General features: G+C 38.7%; 1 protein-coding gene across 13 annotated transcripts in view; it reads left to right on the forward strand.

The window, feature by feature from the left end:
• The window catches only part of TENM3 (teneurin transmembrane protein 3), a 650,972-nt gene that overhangs the window by 489,027 nt on the left and 141,339 nt on the right, over positions 1–20,606 (forward strand). For all 13 annotated transcript variants that reach the window (XM_070068317.1, XM_051842575.2, XM_070068314.1 and 10 more), the window contains one exon: positions 18,881–19,003. In XM_070068317.1, the coding sequence (XP_069924418.1) occupies positions 18,881–19,003 (123 nt within the window). The remainder of the gene's footprint in view (positions 1–18,880; positions 19,004–20,606) is intronic.

The following is a 20,606-nucleotide window of genomic DNA, read 5'->3' on the forward strand; positions in this document are numbered from 1 at the left end:
AGGAGAATATTGAGTAAAAACCCATTCTAGATAGTCGTGATTTTTTTTTTCTCAAAATCAGCACTTTTTAAATCTGTTTGCTCATTTGAGGGGCAGACTCAGAGAGAGAGAGGGAGAGACAGAGAAGTCCTCCATCTGCTGGTTCACTCTCCAGATGGCTGCAATGGCTGGAGCCAGGCCGATCCGAAGCCAGGAGCCAGGAGCTTCTTCCTGGTCTCCCACATGGCTGCAGAGGCCCAAGCACTTGGGCCATCTTCCACTGCTTTCCCAGGCCATCAGCAGAGAGCTGGATCGGAAGAGGAGCAGCCAGGGCATTAACCGGCATCCATATGGGATGTAGGCACTGCAGGCAGAAGCTCAACCTACCATGCCACAGCACCAGCCCCCAAACCAGCACTTTTTATGTATGAAATGCTTTCAAGTTTATACACTCTTCCAGCACCCACTGAAATTTTGGCTATTTTGGCATGTTTGGACTCTGTCCTGACTTTTAAATGTGAGCTCTATCCATCAGTTTGTAGTTTCTGTGTCTAACATATCAGATAAAAACTTCAAAAAGATTGAAAGGTCACTTAAAATTCAGTTTATTCTGCAGTCAACTTTGTATAATCATGTCCATGACTTTTAAATTGAACCTGAAGTGGAGGAAAGCTAAGATTTATATGCAGTGTTTTTGGTGCTTTGTATTAGCATAGGATTAAAAATATTTAGCTTTGAGTTTGTCCTGTTACTTCTCATACATAAAAAAGTCATTTCCAAATTCAAGAAATTCTGCACGTGTAGAAAATACGCTCCTCCTCTCACCACAGAAGTAACTTACTTTACTCTTTAACTCAATAGGTTAAAGGCTTTAGGGTAAAGTAAATAACATATTAAAACTGTTACATTTAAACAGACTGCTTTTACCTCTTAGATACTGAGATCTTCCCTCATTGAGAAGCATTTAAAGACACCAATAAGAAACACCATTACAGTCACCTGAATTCCAGCTTGTGCAAGACATAAAAACCAATCTGTGAAATACAGTGATGTTTCCTCTGTTTCAGGCTATCATTTTTGCAGAATGTAGCAGCGTCTCCTGACTAATGACAAGTGGAAAGCATAATACAATATTTACCATTTCAGTGCTACGTTGCATAAATATTTAATTGGCATTGCGTATGTCACTTGCTTTTACATTGGTGGTACTGAGAGCAGTGTGTTCACAGAGAAGTAGCTACATACAGAAGAATGAAAGGAAAAGTAGTTAGCATAGATAAAGTTTTTTAAAAACCTGGATGGATTGCTGAAAACTTTAAGAGTGAATTCAGCATAAAACCTGTAAGTTCCTTTGACTCTGTATTCAAGCAAAGATCTCATTCTGGCTTTTAACAGATACAATAAAATTCATACATCTGTAAAATCTTTGTTGTTCCTACGTCTTCTTAGAATGTCTATAGACTGCTCACCTTGTACTTCCTCCTTAAAATAAGATCTTATGGCTTCTTCTTTCGTGACTTTGCTAATCGAAAGGAAGTGACCATCTAGCCATCAATCCGTCATTCGTTTGACACTGACTTATTGAGTGACTACTCTTGGTGAGATACTATACTAGAGACAGAAGTGAACAAGCTAGTACAGTCCTAGTCCTCTTAGCAATTACATCTTTCAGAGAATGCAAGCACTGCACAATTAATTTCAATCATGATACTAAAAAGAAGTGTAAAAATAAGGAGGATGCATAAGACAGAACTGAGTGAGCATTACAATAAGGTTTTCCTGCTAAGACCTGAATAATTATGAGGATTATACATTTTGACAAATGCTGACCTAGGAATATATTTTAAATGTTACCACATAAACCTAAGTGTGACTTGAAAAATCAATGGCCAGTAATATTAAAACTAAAATACTTTGATATAATAAAAAGTCTAAATGTGTCTCAGAAAAAAAGTTACACTACTTATTGATTTCCTTTGTTGACTTAACTAGTGCACTTCGTTACAGTTAAAAGTCCAGTGGAAAGAAGTGAAACGCATGCTATTTTAGAAATTCTCCATAAGGATTTATAGTCTTCATTTCAGATGACACATGCTGTAAGAATTTGGTTTATAAAGTATCCTCATAAATGGTTTTAAAAATTGTCCAAAAATATCTGAGCTCTTTCCAAACATTTATGAGTACTCTGTTAGTCTGTTCTGATGAAAGTAAGTACAGAAGGTCCTCAAAAGTTACATGGGGATGCATACCATGAAAAGAACCATGTATGGATGTGCAGCAGTTTTGCACCAAAATAAAATTATATTTTAATTGCATTTTCCCATTAACTTTCTGGAGTACCCCTGTGTATAAGTGTGTTTCCTGTATTTCAAAAGCTACTTGGAAATGATTGTCATTTTGTTCTGTATTTGCTAAACAAAATAGGTGAGAATATCTGATTTTTATTATGGAGTTGGGTCTAAACGTAGAAATAATATTACTTTGAGACCTTCTCATTGTGTGTTTCAGTCACATATCATACGGTGAATCAAAGCACAGTTCTAATTTTTAGCTAGATGCCGTCTACATTGTACTAAGGTGTTTTCTGAGAAAATACTCAGTTTTGTTAATTCTGAGAACTCCCCGTCTTTCCCAAACCTGTTAAATTTCATACTTGTGATTCAACCAGGTTTCCCAAGAGAGAGTTCTTGCTCCTTACCGGGTGGCTTTCTCTGTCGGCAGCCCTGGCCTGATGTTGGGGGGCTGTCTCCTGGGAGTGTCTCTTTACCCTAAATTTCAGCTACAGACAGATCCTTTCTGTTTCCTCATCTGCTAGGGCGTTCTTTCACCCCATGATCACTTTCGGTGAGCCTGCTCTGCCCTTGAAGGGAGAAGGCCTTTCGCTTATTGTCCTGCATTTCCTAGGATGATGGAAGGGCTCTATGGCTACCGAGCTAGGAACTGCAGAGCGTGTAATTTCTACCTGAAGTGATACAAGTAGTTATGCAGCTTTCAGATTTTCATTTGTTTTCCCTGTGTATCTTCTCCTAACTTCCAATATCACAGTCAATTTCATTCCATTAAACGTAACTCTTGTTGAGTAGCTCTCCTAAGCACTGCATTTGCAAAATGTAGTAAGATGCCGTCTTTACCACGGTGATCTCACAATCTTCTACGACAGAATATAATGTCAGATTTGCATATCACACCCCAGGGTATTTTTAGAATACTGTTTTTAAGGACAGACTCTCAAAGCACCAACATCTGAGTTTGTATCACACCTATCTCACTTAACCTTAGTAATCCTGAGTGCGCTCAACAATATGTGAAGTCTTCAGAATGTTCGTGGAAAATGCATAATGTGAAAGAACCATGCATGGATTTCAAAACTTGGTTGCAACAAAAATAACTTCTCTTTCAGTTGTGCTTTTCTTTGAACTTGTTGTCCCCTCATATGAACAGTTTTAGTCTGGCAAAATGTCAGTGCTCAATTAACTTTATTTTTTTATTAATATAAAGAGAACAGATTTCATGTATTTCATAGGTACAATTCTAAGACTATAATGATACTCCCCTCCTTCCTTCCCTCCCATCTTACCTTCTCCTTCCCTTTCTTTTTTTCTGTTAATTTTTGTGATGACATACTTTCAATTTACTTTATAATCACAAGCTAATGCTTCACTAAAGTAAAAAACAGACCACTGTTCTGCAAGAATATTGCAGAAATATTGACAAGGACTATAAAGAATAATCAGATCAAAAAAAAGAATAATTGGATCACAAGATGTCAATTTCATTCATATACATTAAGGGCTTTTTTTTTAACTTTATGTTAGCTACCATAAGTCAGAGAAAACATAATATTTGTCTTTTTGGAGTCTGGCTTACTTCACTAGCCATAACGCTCTCCAGTTGCATCCATTTTACTCGAAAAGGCAGGATTTCATTCTCTTTTATGGCTGAGTAGTGTTCCATTGTGTGTATTTGTCACATTTTCTTTATCTAGTCATCAGCAGATGACATCTGGGTTGATTCCATATCTTAGCTATTGTGTTTTGAGCTGCTAGAAACACAGGGGTGCAGATAACTCTTCCATGTGCTGATTCATTTCCTTTGGGTAAACTCCCAGGAGTGGGATGGCTGGGTCATATGGTAGATCAATTTTCAGATTTCTGAGGAATCTCCATACTGTTTTCATAATGGTTGTACTAATTTACATTCCCACCAACAGCATATTACGGTATTTTTTTCTCCACATCCTCAGCAGCATTTGTTACTTCTTGATTTTTGGATAATAATCATTCTAACTGGGGTGAGGTAAAACCTTTTTGTGGGTTGCTTTTTTGTTTTTTTTGTTTGTTTGTTTGTTTGTTTGTTTGTTTTACATTTCCCTGATGGCGAGTGATCCTGAGCATTTTTTCATGTGTGTGTTTACCATTGCATTTCATCCTTTGAAAAATGCCTGTTCATATCCTTTGCCCATTTCTTAACAGGATCATGCGTTTTGTTATTGTTGAGTTTCTTGAGCTCATTGCATATTCTGGATATTAATCCTTTGACCCTGCTATCAGTAGTGTTCCTCTTCACCACTTGGTAAAGCAAATATTGTTATCCACAATCTTTAGAAAGAAAAATCTTAAGGGGCCGACGCTGTGGCGCAGCAGGTTAACACCCTGGCCTGAAGTGCCGGCATCCCATGTGGGCGCTGGTTCGAGTCCCGGCTGCTCCACTTCCAATCCAGCTCTCTGCTATGGCCTGGGAGTGCAGAAGAAGATGGCTCAAGTCCTTGGGCTCCTGCACCCACGTGGGAGACCCAGAAGAAGCTCCTGGCTCCTGGCTTTGGATCAGCACAGCTCCAGCCATTGCGGCCAAAAAAATTGGGGAATTGGGGAGTGAACCATTGGATGGAAGACCCCTCTCTCTCTCTCTCCCTCCCTCTCTCTCTCCTTCTCTCTGTCCTTCTCTCTCTCTCTCTGCCTCTCCTCTCTCTGTGTAACTCTGACTTTCAAATAAATAAATAAAAAGCTTTAAAAAAAACATTAAGCGCAAAGAATTAGTGAGTTGTTTTTCAGTATTGTGTCCAGTAGATATTTTAAAGTGATCCATAATCCAGACCTTATTTTGAGTCTGTAGCTTTCCCCAACTACAGTACAGGGAATTTCTTGTAAGATTTATTAATTTAAAGATGGTCCATGGATAGGATAATAAATAAAGTTGGATGGCAAAAGGAGAATTTACTCCCTTTTGAATCCTTCTAGGCCAGCGCCGCGGCTCACTAAGCTAATCCTCCGCCTTGCGGCGCCGGCACACCGGGTTCTAGTCCGGGTCAGGGCGCCGGATTCTGTCCCGGTTGCCCCTCTTCCAGGCCAGCTCTCTGCTGTGGCCCGGGAGTGCAATGGAGGATGGCCCAAGTGCTTGGGCCCTGCACCCCATGGGAGACCAGGAGAAGTACCTGGCTCCTGCCATCGGATCAGCGCGGTGCGCCGGCCACAGCACACCAGCCGCAGCAGCCATTGGAGGGTGAACCAACGGCAAAGGAAGACCTTTCTCTCTGTCTCTCTCTCTCACTGTCCACTCTGTCTGTCAAAAAAAAAAAAAAAAAATGAATCCTCCTTCTGTTATATCTGGTTATGCCATGAGGAAGGTCTCAGTAGATAGTAGAATGCTTCTGACACCAGCCTACTAAAACTTCTTTCTCAAAAAAGAATAATTTTCCTGACAACAGTTTGAACCTTCTTTTGATAACTTAGCTTATGTTTCACTCCATTTGTTCTTACTGTTGTCTTCTGTTTGTATCAGAGATACTGATTTTCCTTTAAGATAATGTTATAAAATTTTCTTTTAAAATTAAAACATATTGAATTTTTTAACTCAGTCATTGCACAGAAAAAATTAAATAGGTACATGCACTTATTTATAGAATAACATTATAGGAGGCTCAAATTATATCATAGAAGTGATCACACTTTAATAAAATGTGGTGGGATCACTGCCAAGCAGTCTGAAAACCCTGTAGGTCTTTCCCCTTGGGTTTCTTAGTCTCATTCTAGATCCTTAATCTTTTCATTTAACTACATTTCTTGTTTTAACAAACTAACTGCATGGTGTAGTTACTGAGCCTATATGAGTTACACAGAATTTATAAATTAAACACAAGCAAATTATTGTAGCCATTCAAGTAATCACAAATTTTATCATTGTTGTCTATTTTTAGGGTAATAGTATTTTTAGATGCTTTTTACTTCTTCAAAAAAATCCTTTCTGATCTTAGAAAAGAATCACATCTAGAGAAGCAGTGGATGTTTAAAGTGGGAAAGTGGGCCATTTATTTTTAGGAAAGGAAACTGAGACCACGCAACGCAGAAGCAAGAACAGGGTGAGCAAGTCCTTGGTCATTGATTTTGTTAAAAGTTTCCACTTGACAACCACAGGCACATACCACAGACACACACACACACACACACCCTCACAAGTCATATACTCTCACATATTATCTCCTACAGGAAGACTGCACTATTGTGAAGGGTCTGTTTTTTCTGAGTTTTGCCATGTTTTGATATACTCACGTTCATCTAAAAATTTCCATGATGTGATTGGTTGAATCTTTTTTTAAATAGGGATTAAAGTATCAGGATTTCAAGGAATAGTTTTTCAGGTCCTGTGTTCTGCTACTTTCTTTAGAAAGCCAAAACAAGAAAAACAATGTGCTTAAGCAGGTCACTAGCATACAAAAACATTTATTACATAAAAATAGTATATAGGGCAGGCATTTGCTGAACGGTGTACGTTGCCCCTTGGGATGGCCGCATCCCGTTTTCAGAGTGCCTGGTTTGAGTCCTGGCTACTACACTTCCAATCTAGCTTCCTGCTCATGAGCATCTTGGGAGGCAGGAGGTGATGTCTCGAGAAGTTATACCCCGGTCACCCATGTGGGAGATCCAGAAGGAGTTCCAAACTCCTAGCTTAAGCCTGGTGGTGGCTGTTTAGAGGCATTAGGAGAGTGAACTAGCTGATGAAAGAGACTTATCTCTCTCTGCATCTTTCTCTCTCACTGTCTCTTTGCCTGTCAAATGACAAAAGGAAAAAAAGGTAGTGTGTAGTTAGTTCCTAAGCCTAAGGAAGCCACATGAAAACTGATTCAGTGCTACAAGTCTGAATAATAAGCCACATCCACAGGCTTTCACTGGCAAAGCCTCAGCTATCTGCCACTAATGAATCCTGTGCATGTATCTCTCATAGCAGACTTGGCATTTTGGCATGCACAGAATAGTATACAAATCATATAAATGACTTCATTCTGCATTGTGAGTGTTCATGAAATAATTCCTCTTCCTATGTTCTTTGATGTTGATAGCTGTCACCTTGAAGATTCTCTAGCTAATGGTAATGACTGGCGGTGATGGTTAAGGCATCCTCCTTTCCAGTAGATTGGAGGGAATGCTTCCTTATTTGGAGAACAAACTACAGAGACAAGAGAAAACTAATGAAACATTAGGAAAGCAGCACGCTTGCGACATCCTAACTGAATTTCCTCAGAAACAACAGCTTGATTTTTGTAAGCCGTTGTCAGCTTCAGCGCTGGCTGTCAGTGGAACAGCTGGAATTACTGTTTCCTAAGCTGCATCCATAGATGTCTTACCCCGCATCTGCTGGGATAATAAAAGAAAAACATGCAATGAAACTTAAAAGTCAAATGTTTTAAATATTAACATTTATAAAAGAATATGAGTCACATATTCTGGCAGAAACAAACCCATTCCTGTTAATGATATTATTGATATTATTTGGGGAGAAAAAAAGGGTGGAAAGGAAAAACAGCATCAAAATATAGCATATTGACAGCCGTTCTTTACCTGGTCTCTCCCCTCAGAAAACTCTGTAGTACTTTTGTTTCAGAATGGTGTCTTGTGTCAAGTGTTAGTTCCTTTGGATATCAAAAGGTCCTATAGTTATCAAAGCATAATGCTCTTTGTCTTAATGACAGTAGAATCCATATTAATATGAAAACTTTCAAAAGAAATATGCATTTTAACTTAACCATATTTGGGTCAGCAAGGTACAGATTGTTGAAATAACATTACCCTTAAAAGTTAATAACAAGTAATAATGAATTATAATGCCAAAATATTGCCTAACACATTCATTCAATATGTATATGAACACAGCAGGAAATCCAAAACAAAAGCTAATTTATGGAAAACTATGTATTCCTAATGACAGTTTAGACCAGTAGGGGTCCAAGTTACAAACTGCAGTCTTTACATGAGATACTTTCATTTTACATTGAAAATTTGGTTGCACTCTGGAAGCGAGTATCAAATCAAATCATTGCTCTGTATTTAAGAGCATTTTTAAATTTTTTCCTATAAAATCTAATCATGCCACATGTGCATCACATTTATTTATATATTCATAAAATTGAAACATAAAATGACAAAAACTGCTTTCAAAACCCAAGCGACCCAAGGAATCATATGTATTAAAAGATAGTATGATCCTATGCAAAAGTTTTTTTAAATAAAACAAAGGAATAACAACATTGGTCTTCTAATATGTTGCTATCTTACTGATGCCAGAATGATTTTCAGTGCTCAGTGATTTAACCTAAATATTTATGCTTTAAAATATATTGACATAGATGTTATAGATGTGGAAGAGGGGGTAGAGATCCTGTTGCTGAGCTTCAGGAAGGCCCAGAGATTTCCCAAAGTTCCATGGCTCACTAGAGCCGAACCCAGATGGCGCTCAGGTCTCTTAATAGAAAAAGCGATCTGCAAGGGATGCCACAGATGACTTGAGATAAAAGCAGAACCCTTGACTTGAAAAAATGCCCATTCTGATCTTTGTTTTCCTGCAACTTTTGATAGCATGTTCTTCATGAATCTTTCTCAAAAAAGACTATTTGGGGGAAAGAATACCGTGATGGATCCTGGGGGATATGATAAGCAGAGGAAACTGCAGACCTCCGCTTGCTTAGGTGAACACTCCAGGTTCTGGAGGATAAGCAAAATGGAATTGCAGATGTTTTCAGGTTTATATTTTTAAAGTCAGTTCTTCTTACCAGGCCCTGGTTCCCATAGTATCTCGCACTTCTGTCTTTGTGAAGGGGGTTCATTTGCCCTTGTAATATTAAGCAGCGTTTAGCCAATAATGGCATGCCTGCTAAGAACTGTGCTGCATGCTGCCAGAAGCTCAGAGCGTTCCCTTCAGGATTCTGGTGGCACAAGCTGCCTTCAGGTTACTGATGGCAAGGGTGCTTGCTTCTGCGTTCCCTTCACAACATCTCCTGTAATTTGCTCCAAGGTTCTGGCAGATTGCTGGACGCTGTCACCAGCTGTCACCACCCCGCCTTCCCAGCCATACTTGGCAGCGTCTGAGAACTCAGGCATGCCAGTAGGAATAATAGTAGCTGTGGTAACAACTTCAGTGGCATGGTCCCCAGAGACAAGATCCAAGTTTGGCACCTTTTTTTCCTCAACACAGAACTAAAAAATGGCGCCGAATTCACTACTTGGTTGTATATAATTTTCTTTAATTACACATTTTCAGTTTCAAGTGTTCCACACTTAATGTCGACCCAACATCTACTGGTCAAAAACAGTGGCAAGTCTCCCAATTTTATGGAGAGGGAGTGAAATAACTCTAATACTATGGATCCCCTTCCTCTCCATCAGCCCTACAAAGTAAAAGAAACAGGTGCTGTAGTTCCTCTTGCCTGAATGGTCTTCGAATCTGAATGGAAGTTCCTTCAGCGGTTTTACTTGCATCTTTACAGCAGTATTGTCTCGGAATTCTTTCAAATGAGGTTTATTTCTTAACATTTATTAGAAAGATCTATAGAAAACCAAAAGATTACAGAATCAATGCTTTTAAAATATATTTCAAAAGTTTTAATTTTCAACATGTTAAAATTAGTAACAGTCTAAGAACAGTGTAGGACACCTGAGAAAGCAGAATCTGGAAGTACTTGGCTGGAAGTGGCAGGGTTCAGGAGGAGTCAGCAACTGAACACCTGTGTGCACCGCTCCCAGAGCTGATAGCATAAATGTTTAATCATTGACTTGGATGATATATTTTTAAAGATTTATTTATTTATTTGAAAGTTAGAGAAGGAGATGCAGAGAGAAAGAGATGTCTTCCATTTGCTGGTTCACTCCCAAGATGGCTGCAACAGCCAGAGCTGCACTGATCCAAAGCCTGGAGCCGGGAGCTTCTTCCGGGTCTCCCACATGGGTGCAGGGGGCCAAGGACTTGAGCCATCTTTTACTGCTTTCCCAGGCCATAGCAGAGAGTTGGATTGGAAGTGGAGCAGCTGGGTCTCAAACCAGCGCCCAATATGGGATACTGGCGCTTCAGGCCTGGGCTTTAACCCGTGGTGCCATAGCATCAGCCCCAACTTGGATGATAATATTAAAAAAATACTCACTAATTTTGTCAATGACCAATGTCAGATGTTACAACTTATTTAAAAGAAGTGTTGACTATTTAGGACTCATCTCAAAAATCTGTGTGTTCCTGCCCTGGAAAAAAAGGGAGCTATTATATGAGGGGCCATCCAGGCTCCTTCAGACTGTTAAGAGTCTAAGTTTTTCTCTTTATCACTGAAAGTTCCCAGAAATCAGTTCAGCTGGAGATCCAGGCTTCCAAGATCAACTCTCATCAAAACATTGAAAACTCTTAGTTATATATTAAATTTTGCCTTTATTTTCTCCCATTTCCCACAGCTGAAATTCTGTACATTTATTCCCTTTCCTCCCAACCTCATCTTTCTCTCTGCCATCAAAGTACCTATTTTTACCCCCTAACTGCAAAAAAAAAGCGTTTCTATTTTTTGAACAACCTCCACTCCTTATACCCTAGGTTGTAGAAGAAATTCAAATATGAGATGTTTTAAGTAAAATAATACAAAGTACTGTGGAAGTGCAGAATAGTTATTAATTCCAGAAAGTCTACATAACAGAAATGTCATTTGAACCTGACTTAGATATTAGTGAGATTTCATCAGCCAGAGCTTTGGATGGATTGAAAGAACAAAGACACAGAAGCAAGAAAACTCAGGACATGATTTAAGTGGTGGAAAGATAAATATGGCCAGCTCACAGAGTCTGTGAGAGGAGGCAGCAGAAAATACATTAATGACTACCAGTAAGAAGATCAGTATCAGATTATCTGAGATATCCTTTGGGACAATAACTCCAGCAACTGTGTGTGGAATGGACAGAAAGTGGAACAGGGAAAGTAGCTGCAGGTAAGGAAGGCTTCTTCCAAGCTCAAATTCGGCAGAGTACCTCAAACTGGAAGACATTACAAGAATGTTACTCCAATACAAGGAGTATGAACCAGAGCAAAGAATCAAGACTGGTTTTGTCTGAGGAGTGGAACCATGAGATGAGCCAGTTGACTACTCAGATTTTGCATGACAAGCTTTGTAAAGCTGTGCATTTATTAAAAGATATTTTAACATTCTGATGGTGTAACATAACATGATATTTAAATCTTCCCCCAAAGTTCTGTGTAACCTGCATGCTTTGGTAACATTGGTTTTTCCGTCTTTATCCAAATCATTGGTGAGCTTGTTTCAGTAGAAGGGCCTCACTCAGAAACCTTCTGTGGACAGTCAGATGCAGATGACTCAGTGATCTCTGGATTAAGTCGTTGTTTCTGACAGAGCCATATTTCTTCATCTTGACAGCAGGGATTTTCTGCAGGGCTATGAGTCACAATACGTATTTTTAAATTGTGGTATTAAGTACCCAAAATATATCATCGTAACCATTTTTAAGTTCAGTACCGCTAGGTGTATTCACATCGTTGTGCAGAAATAAAACCTGAAACTCCATACAGACCAAATAGCTGCTCCCCATGCCTCCCTCACGCGAGCCATGGTAACCACTGTGCTGTTTCCAGGAGTGTGACCACTCAGGACAGTCCATATAAGCAGAATCATAGAGTGTCTTTCTGTGGCTAGCTTATTTCACTAAATGTAATGTCCTCAAGATGCATCCATGCTGTAGCACATGGCAGGATTTCCTTCCTTTTTAAGGCTAAGATGCCACAGTGTGTACATACCGCACTGGGTTTACCCATTCTTTCCCTGATGGACATTTGGGTTGCTTCCACCTGTGACTGTTGTAAACAGTGCTGTTATTAACATGAGTATGCAAATGGCATTTGAGACCTTAGTTCCCATTCTTTTGAGTATCTAGCCAGCAGTGGCATTGCTAGATTGTATGGTAGTTCCAGTTCTAATGTTGGAGGAGGAATTGCCATAATGTTTTTCATTGTGCTTGAACCATGCAACCACCTCACCAACAGAATACAAGGGTTTCAGGTTCTTGTTCTAGGACAGGCCGCACTGTTTACCCTGCACATCAATCTGAGAAGACCATGGGCTGACAGTCACTGACAGCTACATGGCATTTATTGGATCATAGTGCTTTCCTCCCAACACCTGAGATTCTCACTAAGGAAGCCTGTTCTCTGACCTTTTACCCCAACCTGATGGAGTCATTGACCATCCTCTGTACCTCTGTGTACTTACCTATGTTAGTTATCTCATGGGACTGTGACATAGGAACTGCTTCACTTGCTGTCTTGTGGAGGAAAGTCTGGTAGCCTTGTAAAGAAAAGCACTTCCAGGAAGGGTAAAAAGCACACATCCTTTAGCTATGCTAGGTGTCAGATGGATTACTTTTCAGTGATTTAATTCAAGTATATACATTTTTTTAAAATTATTTATTTATTTATTTATTTATTTATTTATTTGAAAGAGAGAGAGAGAGATCCTCCACCCACTGGTTCACTCCCCAATTGGCCGCAACAGCTAGAGCTGCACTGATCCAAAGCCAGGAGCTTCTTCTGGATCTCCCACATGGGTACAGGAGCCCAAGGACTTGGGCCATCTTCTGCTGCTTTCTCAGGCCATAGCAGAGAGCTGGATCAGAAGTGGAGCAGCAGAAACTCGAACAGGCGCCCATATGTGATGCCAGCACTGCAGGCAGCAGCTTCACCCACTACACCACAGCGCCGGCCCCAGTATATACATTTAGAAAAGTATACAGGCCATGGGTGAACATGCTAGCAGAACCAATTCCCATACAGAATATTATCTGGACTCCACAAACTCCAGTGGATTCTTCCAGTCAGTACCTACACCTTCCTCCCCGTTGATTTTGCCTTCCTGTGAATTTTATACATGTGGGCTTATGCAGCACCCATGTGTTCTTCATGACAGGGTTCTTCTACTCAATACTGTGTTTGAGACAGCCATCTATATGGTTGTATCTTGCAGTGACTCATTCACTTACATTGCTGTATAGGATTTCATTGTGAATCTGTACTGCCATTGGTTTATCCAGTGTACTGCTGGCAGACTTTGGTGTAGTTTATGGTTTGGGGATGCTGGAAGTACGACTTCTGTGGACATTCTTTTTAATGCCTTTTGGTGCTACGTGTATACATATTTCTATTGAATATATATATAAACAGACGTTTGTATGCCAACTGGAGGCTTAACCACAGACTTTTGTATACCAACTGGAGACTTAACCACTGTTTCTAAGATTTTTAATATGAGAAAATTCATTTCAGTTTCAAATAACCAACTTACAAATGGTCTTGCAAAATATATTTTCACATTTAGAAGCCAATTTTAACATATGGACAACTTCTGGTTATATTTCCCGCTGTAAAAAAATAGATAAATTAACAATTTGTGTTAAATTTTTTAAAAATTTATTTAATGTGAGTGCACAGTTTTTATTTGGAACATTTGAGATAAGTAGCAAAACGGCACAGTGTAGGTAAAGGAATCCTAAGGTAAGGTCAGGAAATCTGATATCCTGAGTCCTCTTTATAGACTAACTTTTTAAAAGACATTGATTAGGTGGGTCACTGACCCTCTCTCTGCTTCTATTTCTTCCCTATGCGGCAGAGATAATGATCCTTGTCACATACTACATTATTAGACGATAATAGACAGCAAAGTATTTTAAAATGTGAAAAACACACTGAACAGAAATACATTTATTGCTGTCCTCTGCAAATTCCATTCTGCCTTGGGTAACATTTTGGATTTGAATTCAGTCCACCTCTCCTCATTAAAATCACCAAATATATTGAAATGACATTATGCAGCCATGAAACAAGGATCACCAATAGAAATTTTTGAAATATTAAATCTATGCAACTACTGTTTGTTTGATTTCGAAACTCACAAGGGTAATGTTTACTTACATAATTTTTAAATTATTTTTTAAGAATCTCAGTAAAATAGCTTGTTCTCAATTTCTTCATCATCATCATGATGTTACTGTGAATATTGAAGACATCATAGTTTAGTGGTAAAGTACTTGTAAATTTTTTGCATAGAAGAACAGTGCCTGGAACACTTCTTAATTAATTTTAACTAATATTAGGTTACTAATACCCCTGCCTGTCCTGTGCCCTCCCCTCACTCTAATAATGTCTCTGCCTTCAGTTTCCTGGAGATGATAAAGAAGCCTCATGGAGGTTCTATCCCACCTCCCTCTGTATGAATTTTCACACCCCACTTCCCACCCTCTCAATGATAGAGAAGTGTGCCTTTTGACAGCAGAAGGTCTAGGTATAAGGCCAAGGTCCACTGCTTACTGGCTTGGAAGCTTAAATTTTAAAAAGCTTCCACTTCTCAAAATTAAAATGAAGACAGCGAAAGAAAAAAATAGTGACTATTCAGGAGAATCTTTGCAAAGTTAAAAGATGAGGGTGAACCACTAGCACAGTCCCCGGCACAAGGCACGTGTCTGTTCAGTGAATAAAAAAACAAAAAAATGTGTCGTGACGTTTGAACAGCTTACTGCATATGGCTGAGGTTGCTCCAGGTGGCCCCTCGTGTGTTCCTTCTCACCCAGGCTGATCCCCAAACGAAGGTCACAAAGGAGCACAAAGCTTCCAGCCACTCTCACTCCTCTACTTCCACTCCCCATCTGGGACATGCATAAAACTATGGCTCCAATGTACCATCCACAAGTAGTGGCACTGAATACTTTCACGTGGGTTCAAGTCTGCTTTCCAGCTCAGGCATTGAAGAATTGGGTTTGTCCTACTTTATTTGCATATGTATTTTATTTAGCAAATTTCCCCTTTATTTGTCTGCCAAGATGCCCCATGTAGTTTTATTATACCACTGCTTAGTAATTTCTTAGCATTCTTGGTTTTTTGTTTTTTGTTTTTTTTTTTTTACTTTGCTGCCTGTCCTTCTCCCTTTTTAACTTTGGAATCAGTTGCAATAACACCCTGCATTTATATGAAAATCTTAAATTACATACAATGAGCATCAAGACTTTCCCTATACACCAAATACCATGATTTCAAAGTAGATAATGTCCTAAGCCCAAACAACTTGTTGGTCTGTTTTCAATGCAGTATTAAACAAGATGTAATTTTGTGGTTCTCATTATATAGCATCTTAAATAGAAACAGAATTCCATTTTACTGAGGTTTTCTATAATAAATAAATATATATATATACCTATAACAAAGCTGTTGCCCATCTGGAAAAAAAATAAAATTGTTCTAATACAAACATCGCATTCTTCATTTTAAATATTTAACATCTGTGTGCAGTCCCATGGATTGTCTCTTCTCTTTAAATTGTATGAAACCCAATAATAGGAGCAAATCTATCATTCAAGAAAACTTTCTGCTGAAAGATCAGGATGATGATAAATTATTTTCCATGGGAACTTGACCCTGTGTGGAGTACACATGCTTCTCAACTGACTATGAGGCTAAACCACTCGTAAGTTGAAAATGCACGTAATCCCCTAACCCCCACCTCACAGCCTAGCAGCGCAGTGCACTGTAGAGAATGGGTCGTTCCCCCGTGATGGCAGACCTGCTGGGGGCTCATTGCCACTGCACAGCGTCACAAGAGAGGATGATACTGCATACCAATAGCCCATGAAAAGATCACGATTCAGAATTTGAGGGAAGGTTACTGCTGAATGTCTGTTGCTTTCGTAGCATCATAAAGTTGACGTCCTAAAATGAACCATTGCAAGTTAGCGATTGTTCATATTTATTGTTGCTATGCCAAAGTATGTCTTTCAAACTTCTGGATGCAGAACTATCTCAATTAGTTTCTTTAAACATTGCTGACATATATGAAACCTTGAAAAATGTATGAAGCAAGAAATGCATAGAAAGCTCCTGGGGGGCCTGCGCTGTGGCATAGCAGGTAAAGCCACTGTCTGCAGTACCAGCATCCCTTATGGGTGCCGGTTCGAGTCTTGGCTGCTCCGCCTCCTTGCTAATGTGCCTGGGAAAGCAGTAGCAGATGGCCCTACTGCTTGGGCCCCGGCACCCACATGGGAGACCCAGAAGAAGCTCCTGGCTTCAGATTGACTCACCTGTGACCTTGTGGCCAACTGGGGAGTGAACCAGCAGACAGAAGATCTTTCTCTCTGTCTCTCCCTACCTCCCTGTAACTCTGCCTTTCAAATAAACTATTAAAAAAAAACTACATAATTTAATGCAAATGGCATATGAAATTATGGCTCTTTACAAGATGACAACCTGTAAATTCAAGAATTCAATAACCTGTATTTTAATCCATGAAAAATCAGAGTTTAGAATGAATTTCTAATAGACTATAATTTAAGCAAGAAGTTTGCATATATATAAAACTTACGGATGTGCAAGGTAGATGGAGCTACTTATGTATTTTGTTATCTATACTATCTTGCTTACTAAAACATCCTTTTTTGTCAATCAGGTATTACTAACAAAAGAATGTGGGGCTGATAATAGAAAACCCAAAAACTCTTGAATTTTAAAAATGACACCAGTTATATATAGTAATAGTGGAATTTCACTGAACTGTTTTTTGTACAGCAATATACTTAAAGCAGTCATTGATTTTTTTTTAAAGATTTATTTATTTATTTATTTATTTGGAAGGCAGAGTTACAGAAAGCTAGAGCTCTTCCATCTGCTGGTTCACTCCCTAAATGGCTGCAATGGCCAGAGCTGGGCCAATCTGAAGCCAGGAGCCAGGAACTTCTTCCTGATCTCCCACTCTGGTTTAGGGGCCCAAGCACTTCAGCCATCTTCTACTGCTTTCCCAGGCCATAGAAGAGAGCTGGATCGAAAGTGGAGCAGCTGGGTCTTGAACCAGCGCTCAGATGGGATATTGGTCCTGCAGGTGACAGTGCCAACCTGTCATTAATTATTAGTAATCCAAGTATGTTCTCCATTCATAGCTGTTTACATATTTTATATTTATTACCTTATCCTTTAAGTTACAGTATTTTTATCCACAGTGGTGATCTCATGCATTTTTAAATCTGAGAAAATAGAAGTTGTCAAACTTTGGTTGACTTTGCAGGTACTTACTGAGGCCTGGCAGGTCTCAGGCACTGTATCCTCCTACATATTTATGCAGATAATACAAATGGGGATGCCAAAGTGAGCTGGAACAGTCATAGGAAAGATGCCTCAATGCAGTCACAGAGTAGATTTCTCCAAGAAGTTAACAGCTACTATCTGAGAGACTAATGGGCATTTTACAGTGGGTGGGGGAACTTTGCGGACAGAATGGACTATTGAGAGGTGCCTTGATCTGGTCAGGTGACTCCAAATAGGTCAGTCATCTGGAGTCCAGAATGAATAAAGTGTCCATCTGGTCAGAGCTGTCTTGCTAAGTGCCAGCCATCCTCAGATGCCTTACAAAGGTTGACTTAACAAGCCTCATTTTTTTCACTTGAACCTAGTGTTTTAAGCAGTATTACATAATTTGTGCATGGTTGAATCTTACACTAAGCATTGAACCAAAATCTAAACTTCATCCAAAGTCCTTGCTCTTTCTATGGTGCCAATTTAATTGTATTCCTAGATTGGTTGGATATTTAATAAAGGCACGCTGCCGCCAGCAGTACTTGCATAGCAGTTCTCTCTTTCCTTATCTCTCTGGTAAATTCCAGCATGTAATAATGAGTAAAGTAATGGCAAAGCCTGGCAACACAAGTCTCTCTTTGTGATAGTATAATTCATTGCTTGTGTTCACTGTGGATGTTCAGCCTTCCTCATGGATGGATTTCTAAATTGTATTCTGTGTTGATGCTTAGTAAGTGTTGATGGTTCATATCACAGTAACATATTCTAGATATTTTAAATTAAAAAATAGGTAATATGTTTAAACTAGATTACATTTATGAATGTGTAGTTAAATTTATGTTTTCTAAATGTTTTAAATAAAATTAATAAAACGTTTTGGGTTTTTTAATATATATGAAAATATTGTCCCCACATCAGAGCTCACATGAAATTACCTGACACAGATACATGTTATTTGATGCTTGCAATTACTGTTATATGTTATAAATTCAAAAATGATTCATGCCAAATTTAGGATGTTTAAATTCTATTGTGCTTTGCGTATCTGGATCCATTCTGCTCATTTCATTTCCTCACAGATTCATCTGTGAATCACTGTTTGCTTTCACCTTCGTCTCAATACAGTGGGGTCTCCTGAGAGCCTGTAGGTATTGCACCACAGTGTTGTAAATTTCCAAGTAATCTGTGGTCAAGCAAGTTTGACAAATACTATTACAGAGCATCCTGACACTTCCCGAGATGATGGTAAGAAGTGGAACGCAGGCGAATTAGAGCAACTAATGATTTGTTCTTAAGTTTTCTGGTATCGATTAACTGAGTGATGTCAAGTCATTATTAAGTGCTGCCATACAGCACTGTATTCCTTATAAATTGCATTTGTTTGAAAAGCATTCTGTGTCACGATTTTTTATTGTGCAATTATCTTTGGCATTTCCAAAAATGAAAACTTTAATTTTATGTGTGACTCCTGTTAAAAACATGCTTACATTTGCTCTTGCAGCTAAAAGTAGCAGACCTTTAAACAACTTGTATTCTTTATCCCTAGCAATGCATCTATTTGGCCTCAACTGGCAGTTACAGCAGACTGAAAATGATACATTTGAAAATGGAAAAGTGAATTCTGATACCATGCCAACAAACACAGTGTCATTACCTTCTGGCGACAGTGGTAAGAGAAATGATTATGTATCCTGTGCTTTACTTTTAACGTCCTTTTTCCATAAATTTATTTTTATTGATGCTTATATCTGATTTATATGGGAGAAAGAAAGGCTTTGAAATTACACATAACATCTTTTTGTGAGAGTTTTGTTATTAACTTACTTGAAATGTTGAAAATTCACATTTCTATAAGAATAATATGACTTTCTGCCTTATGATTTGATAGCTAGATTTTTATGCCTGCCGTTCCTTCTTACAAGTATACATTGTTTCATTTTTACTCTACAAGTAGATTATAATTCATCTCTTATATATCATATATCACCTTGAATATATTTTTCTTCAGTCAACTTGTGTATGAAATTGGAGTACTATATTAATTTTCTTATACAACCTTTTAAATACAAAATACATGAGAACAGAATAATTTGTTGACCTTCCGGTTGCCCTTTCTTTAAAACTTTGGGAGTTTGTTCTTTAAGCTGTCAGTCTTTGAAATCTACTGGTTTTAAATTAAGAATGAAATTCAAGTGGTTGTAGAATGCTTTATTTCATTTTTTCAACATAAACACTCAGAAAAATGTATACGTTCACATGTATATTTATATTATATGCATATCTGTATATGTGTATATATAAAATATATATTATGTATTATATTATGTACATTATATATACACACACATATACATAGAGATTTTGGCACTGTTGTCCTCTCACTTTTTGCAAAATATCACAATATTTTATATCTCAAGGCAGCCTGATCAAGACACTGCTTTCTCCTGATAAATAGTTTGCCTCTAAACATTTTCCTACCTCTTCTTCCTCCTTGTTTCTTTTTATGTAGTAGATTTATATTCTATTTGGGTACCAATTATGTCTATCTTGTTGTCATTGGTTTCTTTTTTTGTTTTTAAGACTTATTTATTTGATTTATTTGAAGGCCAAAGTTACAGAGAGGCAGAAAAAGAGAGAGATAGAAAGTCTTCCATCAGCTGGTTCACTCCATAAACAGCTACAGTGGTCAGACCGGGCCAATCCAAGGCTAGGAGCCAGGAGCTTCTTCCAGGTTACCCACATGGGTGCAGAGGCCCAAGGACTTGGGCCCTCTTCTCTTGATTTCTCAGACCATAGCAGAGCACTAGATCAAAAGTGGAACAGCTAGGACTTGAACCAGCACCCATATGGGATACCGGCACACTGCAAGTGGTGGCTTTACTTGCTAAGCCACCGTGCCAGCCCGCCCCTGGTTTCTTTGCAAGACTAGAAAGAAGCTATTGTACATTTAATAAGTGTACTTGAAAAAATTCATAGGAAATCAAATTAAAAGGTAAGTTTATTTTGGTGCAAAGAACATTTGAAATGCATGCATATGTACTAGGAGGTATTCAAAAAGTTCATAGAGTAATGAGCATTTATCTGTGGTTAAAATGCTGCTTGGAACATCCAAGTTCCATATCAGAAGTGCTGGGGTTTGAGTCCTGCCTCTGCTTCCAAATCAGCTTCTTGCTAATGTGTGCCCTGGTAGGCAACAGGTAGTAGCTCAAATACTTGGGTCCCTGCCTGGATCCCTGCCACCCACAGGGGTGACCTAGATTCAGTTCCAGGCT

This window comes from Oryctolagus cuniculus, chromosome 2, assembly GCF_964237555.1.
Source record: "Oryctolagus cuniculus chromosome 2, mOryCun1.1, whole genome shotgun sequence".
Lineage (NCBI taxonomy): Eukaryota > Metazoa > Chordata > Mammalia > Lagomorpha > Leporidae > Oryctolagus > Oryctolagus cuniculus.